Consider the following 9,038-nt stretch of genomic DNA (forward strand, 5'->3'; position numbering starts at 1 on the left):
GGTGCTCAGCATTTTGTTGAATGTCTGTTTCAGACCAGTGTAGCGTGGATGGCTTGACATACGAGGTTAACCAGACCTTCACCAAGCGGCACGATGAGGGATACATGATGAACTGCACCTGCTTTGGCCAAGGCCGTGGCCGCTGGAAGTGTGACGCCATTGGTGGGTTTGTCATTGCACACTTTGCATTTTTCCAATCATCCTAATCCTTGCTTCAGTGTAGGGTCGAAGAACAGACACGACTTATCGACTAAGCTTATGCTGCGTATTTGTTAAATGGACGGAGAATCCTCTTAATTTTTATTAGTAGTTAAAATATAATAACTCACAGCGAGTGCAGGCTCTGAACTGTAAATATATATGACTTTCATGAGTTTCAGTGCCCTTGTTTTTTGCATACTGTTACACTTCTGCTTTGTGCCCTCAGACCAGTGCCAGGAGCCAGAGACGAGAGCCTTTTATCAGATTGGAGACTCCTGGGATAAAGTCATCCATGGAATCATGTACAAGTGCTACTGCTATGGCAATGGTGTTGGAGAGCTGAGCTGCGAGCCCCAGCAGACGTACCCTGGTGAGGTTTTAAATGTGCTTTTGTTCGTGTATTTTGGGCTGACGTGCGGCTGTAACAGCAGGAGCAAAGGAAAATTCCCAGGACTGTGATACAAATATTTTTGAGTGCGATTTAATTTACTTCAGCTTAAAAAACATTTTCAGTTTATTAAAAGTCCAAAGAATAACAGGAAGCCGTAAAGGACTATCACACGCTCGCCTGTCCCGAGCATGCTCGCTTTTTCCTCACCTGGGCACCTTTTCCAGCATCACTTTGTGCTCCAACTCTTGAAAAATGTTTGTTCAAGTCCCTTTGGGAAAGAGGCTGTTGACTTTGATGTGAAGTAGACAGAGCCGGGAGTGGGTGTGATTTCCTCTTTTACGAGTGCACCCCCCACTCTGAGCCTTTGTTCTTGCCAGCATGTGGTACAGCCCCTGTGTTGTTGCTACAGCTGTACCAAAGGCCACAGTGCAGAGCGCGTATCCAGCCCAGACACACCTACTGCACACCGAGCTCCCTGAACAGCAGGTTTCAGTTTGTGGATTTTGGTGTCACGTTAATTCAAATCTCATCTCGTAAAGTTTAAACCAGCGTCACTCAGAGCAAGACACTACTTCACATTCAGTTACCTGGACCGTAATCTCAGCACACACCTTTCAAAGTCACAGATTTTAGCTGGATTTAAGTTCCCTCTTTGTACACTTTGTGTTCCCTTTTATAATCTATCACTATTACCTTCATAACAGACTCCGGTGTGTCTGTCGTGCACGTTTAATGTTTTTTAGGTGCTTTTCCAAACTTTTCATGCACACGTGTGAGCTTGTGTGGTGGCTTTAGTGTTTCGAGGAGCAGAAACATTTCCATCTCCTGCAGCTTGGATAAATTTATCAGGTTAGTTCCAAGTGAGGCTGTAACTTTGTGCAAATGGTGACTGTTCCAGGTTTAAATGGACTGTTACTGGTTTGCTCTGTATCTGAAGCAGGTTGACAGAAGATACGAAATGTAGGGCATCGTTCTACCGTAAGTGGCCATAATCGCAACCAGCTGTGAACTAGCTCCGCGTGTGTGTGCATGTATGCGTGTGCGTGCATGTGCATGCATGCTCTTTGGCACACAAAATACAGCGTGCTAAGATTTAAGGGCAGCAGGAACCAGATCCAGACTCGAACTGGGAAAAACCATAAAAGGTAAAAATGGAAAAGCAACAGTCTTGCAGGACTTTCTAAAGCTTCTGATTTGGCACATGCGTTGATAAGATCTAGAAAATATGTTTTCTTGTCTGCCATCTTTGTTTACGTCTTCTTGTCTGGGGTGTAATTGAATCTTTTGATGCATTTCTTATTGTTAGGATGACTCCCAGAATGACTTCCTTTTGCCGCTGTCCTTATCACCACCTCGCGGTGCGTCTGTCGGTATCAAGAATGAATGTTGTGTCTAAGTGTGAAAAGTGAAGGGTCAGGTCTGCATGCACATGCTTGTACGTTAAAGAGACATAAGTAAAGCTGGGGAGAGCGCATTTGTGAGGCTCGTTGTATAGCCGCTCTGCAGTGAGCGTGCATCCGTTCGTGCACCTCCCACATCTGATTCTGTATAACCCTTACCCTCGCCAGTGGCCTGTGGGGCTGTAATAGGCAGTAATAGGTCCCAGATTGTTTTTGAGGTTTGCGTATCTGCTAGAAACTTATGGTTAACCACGCCACTTGCTCAGAAACTGTGATTACAGGTCTGCTATTTGGAAAAAGCGGTTAGAAAACCTCAGTTCTTTATAGAAGCTACCAGCTTCTATGAGCCCAGCTTATGTCAGGAGTCTGCGCACCACATGACTTCTGTTTACATTCAGGATGACTCGATGTATCCCCTTTGGATTTCTGCCTCTGCTTATATCACTTCTCTTCTTTTGTGTCTTCTAACCTGCAAAGTCATCTTGTATAATTTGTGCGTCGTTCGGTGAACTCCTGCACATCTGCAGCTTTTTATAGTGCAGACTCAAACCCTTACAGTTTTCTCTCAGATGGTGTAATGACCACCAGATCTCACCACAGCGTGGTTGGCCCCTCACAGACGAGCACTAATGCGACGGCTCAGGTGGTAACTGTTGTTTGGGTGAATATGGGGAAATTTGTTGGTTAATTAAGCAGCGAAACATGTTTCTTGGATGGAAAAGAGACTACATAGTGGAGGAAAAAGTTCTGTATGTCAAATTACACTGTGTGAGAATTACAAGCTTCATACTAGTGTCAGTTTTTAAAGTGTTTTTGCACTTTTTTAGCTTCTGAGACAACAGGAAAATCTTAAACTAGGTTTGAAGCAGAAACTGTTGAGAGTCTGCGCTGGAATCTCACACAGACCTGCTAGTTTTTCACGCTTTTTCTCTGCTGTGTTCAGGAAAATCCTCCCACACACCCACTCGCTGTTAAACTGGGTTATATAAAGCCGTTGGTTTTACAAAATGATATCCCACACTGGAGCACAGATGTGCCTGTTCTCCTGCACACTGGTCACTCACTGCACAGCGGCTGGTAAAGCAGCTCTGTCTCTGTCTCAGGTGGTCACCGCCCCGTCCAGGTGATCATCGCAGAATCTGGAAACCAACCAGACTCCCACCCTATTCAGTGGAACGCCCAGTCGTCTGCACACATCACCCAGTACATCCTTAAATGGAGAGTGGTAAGGGTTTTTTTGGAGATGTTTCCTCTTCCTCCCTGTTTGGCCTAAACTTAATTAACCATTAAAACAATGTCAGCCTGTAAACTGTCCCTCAGATCTTACATCTCATGTGATTTTACAGAAAAACTCTCACAGCCCGTGGAGGGAGGTGGCGATTCCTGGCCATCTAAACTCGTACACCATCTCTGGTCTGAAACCCGGCATCACCTACGAGGGTCAGCTGATCAGCGTGCTGCATTTTGGGCGCAAAGAGGTCACACGTTTTGACTTCACCACCACTTATGGATCCTGTAAGTTAACGAGGTCACTGATGGTTTTGGAGGAATGTGTATGGGACTGTCCTGAATAACCAATCAATGACGTTCCCTGTAGTGGCTACAACACAAGGCGAGACCACCCCTCTTCCACCTGTGGTTGACATCTCAGAGTCTGTAACCGAAATTACCTCCAGCAGCTTCGTCATCTCCTGGGTTTCTGCCTCGGACACAGTTTCGGGTTTCAGAGTGGAGTACGAGCTCATCGAGCAGGGACAAGGAACTGGACAACCTATCGTTCTTGGTAGGCGCCGATACAGATATTTACACTTTAAGATCAAAAAAAATTACGTTCTGACGTTTTGCTTGATTTCAGAATCACAGCAATTCCCTCGTTCATCACAGATTTGTTGATCCAAAATATTTCCTTCCTGTCAGATCTGCCCCGCACAGCTACCTCTGTGAACATTAATGAGCTTCTCCCTGGGAGGAAGTACACTGTTAACGTCTATGAGGTCACTGAGGGAGGAGAGGACAACCTCATTCTTACTACTTCACAAACAACTGGTGCGAACACACATTATTTATCATCATCATCACCTTGATTTTACAACTAAATGCAGCACTGAGATACAGTTCGTGTCATGCATCAACACGCACACCACAGTGGTTATAACGTCGTTTTTACACCTTGTTTCATAGTACCTGATGCTCCCAAGGAGCACGAAGTGGGGGAAGTGGGAGATACATCCATCATGATCAGCTGGGAAAAACCGCTGGCTCCCATCACTGGTAAGCTACGCTAACATTTTCAGTCGCTGGCTATTGAACTCATCTGCCTACACATGGGTAACTGTTTCCTCTTCCTCTGTGCAGGTTATCGTGTGGTCTACACTCCATCAGTAGAAGGTGAAAGCACGGAGCTGAATCTCCCTGATACAGCAACGTCCGTGACTCTGAGTGACCTTCTACCAGGGAGCCTGTACAACATCAGCATCTACGCCATTGAGGACACCCTGGAGAGTGAACCCATCTTTGTACAAGTCAGCACCTCTGGGGAACCACTGCCAGGTAAATGAGTGCTACTGGTAGGGATGGGTATCGTTTAGGTTTTATCTGATACCGGTACCCATCCCCAGCTACTGGCTGATTGGTCTAAAAGATGTAAGGAATAATCCACGATGGTTCATGTCAGCACCTCTAATCTTTGCATATCATGATTTGATCTTCCGCCTGTGCCTCCATACATTCTGAATTAATACACTTGCCATGAGGGCACCTATCATAACCTGCAAGTTGTCCTGTGGCGTATTTAGAGATTTATGCCTGTTTCCAATCCTCAGTAGAAGCAAGACAAACTTTCCAAGGCAAGTCACTGAGTTCACAGCTGTTGGGATGGAGTTATGTAAAACCTGTTAGTCTGCCAGGTCAAACAGATGTTGGAAGAGTGTGTGTACAGTTTGTGTGATGGACTGAAGATGTGTAAATTAGCTGACCGAGTTTAATATAAGGCAGAAAAGTGAAACTCCACCTCACACCGCAGCTCATATTAGTCAGTTTTAGGCTGTTTGTTGGTTGCCATTGGGGTTGGGTGCAGGGTTGGAAGTCCTCGTCTCAGTGAGCGTCCTGTAACAGGAATCATTTATAATTATTTACACACATGTTAAACACATCAGCTGCATTAGACTGGATTTATGCAACAAGCAATGAAGGTCAGATGTTTTTGGAAATGCAGTAGTCATTTAGCTTCAGAGCGAATTTCAGGGCTCTGCAAAGACCCAACCTAAAAAACTTTGTACAATAACTCAAAGTTTGCTATGAATCAAATTGCCAACTACGTAACTTGATCTGGTTTGTGTTATTTCCCTTCTTTTATTCTGCTCGGGTCAGATTTATTTCTTCTCTTACTAATTTTGTCCAGTGCTTTTGTCTCCTGCCTATAAGTGGTAAAGAAGTCAGGCTCTCTGGGTTCTTCCCTCAAATGCATGTTTCCTTTATTAAGGGGAAGATGGTCATACACATTCAGCTGCATGTGCTGAGTGATCACAGACTCCATCCATTGCATTATACGTGCATTTTTTTCTGCTCAGCATTTGTAAATCATTTTAACCCAACGTTTTTAGTCTAACTTCAGTTTTAAAGAACACATACTGACATTTGTTTGTGTCGTACCCACAGATGAAGTGGATTCCCCGACCGACCTGCAGTTCTTTGAGGTGTCTGATAAAAAAATCATTCTGACTTGGTCCAGACCCTCTGGTGAAATCTCTGGTTACCGGGTCACCGTGGTGCCCGTCGATGAGTCTGGTTCTTCTCAGCCAGAGATGAATCTGCCCGCCAGTCAGAACGCCTACACTGAAGTGACGCATCTACAGCCAGGAACACTGTACCGATTCAGTGTCTATGCTGTTCATAATGGACACGAAAGTTTGCCACTTATTGGAGAGCAATCTACCAGTGAGTATGACAGATGGCCTCCAGACTACAGGGAAATCATTTACATGCCAAAACTGGATGTGAATACACACAGCCTCTCTTCTTTGCATGACTAAAATCTGGGTAAAGGGGCATTAACCCTAACACAACCACACTGTGAAACAGACAATACAATCTGCACATGTTTTAGTTATCCTATAAATGCATGAAATCATGATTACTGATCAGAGACCATAATAAACAAGTGCTTATTTTTCCAGTGGCATGTATTTCCTGTGGTAGAGTTTTTTGCATTTTGTCAGGGCGTCTGGGGATTTAGTTCTTCCAAGCAGCCTGGGCTCTGGTCCAGACTGTGGGGGCTCTGCGGGGGCCATTCCATCTGTTATAGGACCCTTCGTTTCTGAAGATGGTTTGATACGACTGGCTGTTTGAATATGGGATAAAGCAGACGGAGATGAAGCGTGAAACATGCTTTTTTACCAGAACTGAAACTGTTCATACTGCTCCCGACAGTCTTTTAGATCAAACTGCTCTGAATCTAACAGTGTTCATTATCTGTCTTCTCAGAGCCCGATGCCCCCACAGACATCCATTTTGCCAATGTGACCGAGGACAGTGCAGTGGTGCTGTGGTTTGCACCCCGTGCCAAAATTACCGGCTACCGTCTCTTCCTCACTGTTGAGGGCTCCAACCCCAAGCAGCTGCGCCTGCCTGCCCGCCTCACCCAGTACACCCTCCTCAACCTGCAGCCAGATACCGAATACACAGTGACTCTGCACGCGGAGCAAGCCAACACCATGAGTGCGGGAGAGACGGCTTTGTTTACAACCAGTGAGTATCCAGTGCATTGAGCTTTGTGGCCACTGAGCTTATACTTCAAACTTTTGTGCGTTTTGCTATTAAAAAAGATTTTTCTGGATAAGTCGAGTCAATGAGGCGTGGCCTCCTTCAAACACCAAAGCATGAATATTGAAGTTTTTGCTGTATTTATACTCCAAGACACTAAAATTGATAAGAACACACCTTCACCTTCTGTGTTTGTAGCCCCAGCGATGGGTAATGCTCCTCATTTCAACACTGATGTGACTGATTCCTCCATTATAATCACCTGGACTCCAGTTCCCCGCGTTGGCTACAAGGTACCCTCACTTACAGTATATTTTTGCATCATTTGCCTTTTTGGGTGCAGGTTTTCTTCTTTACGTCTGTAATTCTGACTGTTTAAATGCATTTTCCTGTTTGCTGTGCAAAGCACATTCCAGTTATTCTTACTTGAGTGTGCGCCTCTCAGAGTTAGCTACTAACATGGGAACTTAACCCTCTGAGATATATCTGATTGGTTAGAAGATGTCGCACCAGAGATGAGAATGTTCTGCTGGCTTCAGTGTTCCTGGGAAAGCACTGACCTCTGACCTTTACCTCCTCTGCTCAGTCTGTCTGACTGTGTGCATTTATCTTTCAGCTGACAGTACGGCCCAGTCAGGGTGGGGAAGCCCCGAGAGATGTGACCTCTGAGTCAGGAAGTATCTACGTTTCCGGTCTGACTCCAGGAGTGGAGTACACCTACAGCGTCCAGCCGGTCATTAATGGATACGAGCAGGGAACTCCGATCACGCGCCGCGTTATCACACGTAAGTGGACTCTTTTCATTCCACTTTCCAAACCTTTTTTTCTCTGTTTTGCATTCTTTTTCCACACGTCCTCCTCTGATCTTCTATCCTCTTTGCTCTCCAGCTCTGTCTCCTCCAACCGATCTCAATCTGAAGCCTAACCCAGGCACCGGTGGTGTCACAGTGGAATGGAACGGAGCCAGTACTCCAGGTACACACATGTGCAATAAAAAGAAGAATCCCAACAAGCAAATCATGAATAGCCAGGCTAACAACTAAATACCTCTCTTATCCCTCTAAGACATCACCGGGTACAGAGTGACATGCACTCCCACTGACGGACAACAAGGAAACAGTGTGGAGGAATTTGTGGAAGGTGGTGAGAACTCCTGCACCCTGGAAAACCTGAGCCCTGGTGTGGAGTACAACATCAGTGTTGTCGCTGTTAAAGATGAGATGGAGAGCACTCCGGTATCGACTGTCATTACACCAGGTGAGATGTTTAATTTCATAAGAAGGCCTCTCAGAGGTTTGAATGGGTTTTCTTCCCGGTCCATCAGTCCATGCAGACAGCATGTGCATGTATGGAAAGTCATTCTCTAATCAGCTGCAGAAGCAACATGTTGAAGGTTGATGTTTTCAAATAAAACATCAACCTTCAACTTTTAACACCTACCAGCTCTTTTCTGAAACTGTTGCTCTCTGCATAGGCACCAGCAGCTAAGTGCCTATGCTAAAGTGACTCATAGGTAACACTAATGCTTTTAATGTTAACTTTATATATCACCAAATGGTAACATAGGTATATTACCATTTGGTGATATATATATCTGTATATCAGGAGACGCAAACTTAACATTAGGGCTTCCATCAGTGTCACCCTGCTGGAAGTCCAGTGTTTGTGGCCCAGATTAACCAGTTTGTATCCTTTCTCTCCTTTTTCTTTTTCCTCACGTTTGGCTCTTTGTTTCTTTGTTTGGCGTTTCTGGGTTTTTCTCTCTTCCTTTCTCTGCCCCCAAATCTCTTCCCATCCATCCAGAAGTACCACAGCTGACTGACCTCAGCTTTGAGGATGTGAGCGACACCACTATCAGTCTACGCTGGACACCGTTCGACACCAAAGCCATCACTGGTTACAGGATCACTGTAGTTGCAGCCGGCGAGAGCGTACCGATCTTTGAAGACCAGGTGCTGCCCACAACCGGTCAGTACACGGTCTACGGACTGGAACCGGGCATCGACTACGACATCAGCGTTACCACTCTGACGGAGAATGGCGAGAGCGAGCCCACCACGCTCACTCAGCAGACCTGTAAGAGCCGTGTTTCTACCAAGCTGAACTAAAAAACACACACGTTCAGTGTGAACTCACTGTTTAGGTTATATAATGTAATAAAGCTCTCATTAAACCTTTGACACGGATCTTTAAACAACAGAAACCTTTAGGTTGCTGATGTAACTGCTGTGCGTGTTTTGTTGTCAGTTTAATAGCCCTGAGTGTGTGTGTGTGTGTGTGTGTGT

At 45.3% G+C, this 9,038-nt stretch overlaps 1 protein-coding gene across 1 annotated transcript in view; it reads left to right on the top strand.

Annotated features, from left to right (window-relative positions):
- The window catches only part of fn1a (fibronectin 1a), a 25,387-nt gene that overhangs the window by 7,274 nt on the left and 9,075 nt on the right, over positions 1 to 9,038 (top strand). The window contains exons 11-25 of the mRNA XM_005743733.1: positions 34 to 162; positions 428 to 571; positions 3,096 to 3,217; positions 3,339 to 3,507; positions 3,590 to 3,775; positions 3,910 to 4,038; positions 4,174 to 4,263; positions 4,348 to 4,542; positions 5,650 to 5,928; positions 6,475 to 6,738; positions 6,952 to 7,046; positions 7,370 to 7,538; positions 7,642 to 7,728; positions 7,819 to 8,010; positions 8,557 to 8,829. Of these exons, the coding sequence (XP_005743790.1) occupies positions 34 to 162; positions 428 to 571; positions 3,096 to 3,217; positions 3,339 to 3,507; positions 3,590 to 3,775; positions 3,910 to 4,038; positions 4,174 to 4,263; positions 4,348 to 4,542; positions 5,650 to 5,928; positions 6,475 to 6,738; positions 6,952 to 7,046; positions 7,370 to 7,538; positions 7,642 to 7,728; positions 7,819 to 8,010; positions 8,557 to 8,829 (2,523 nt within the window). The remainder of the gene's footprint in view (positions 1 to 33; positions 163 to 427; positions 572 to 3,095; positions 3,218 to 3,338; positions 3,508 to 3,589; positions 3,776 to 3,909; positions 4,039 to 4,173; positions 4,264 to 4,347; positions 4,543 to 5,649; positions 5,929 to 6,474; positions 6,739 to 6,951; positions 7,047 to 7,369; positions 7,539 to 7,641; positions 7,729 to 7,818; positions 8,011 to 8,556; positions 8,830 to 9,038) is intronic.

Source organism: Pundamilia nyererei, unplaced genomic scaffold (genome assembly GCF_000239375.1).
Source record: "Pundamilia nyererei isolate P.nyererei 1_Seehausen unplaced genomic scaffold, PunNye1.0 scaffold00135, whole genome shotgun sequence".
Taxonomy (NCBI): Eukaryota; Metazoa; Chordata; class Actinopteri; order Cichliformes; family Cichlidae; genus Pundamilia; species Pundamilia nyererei.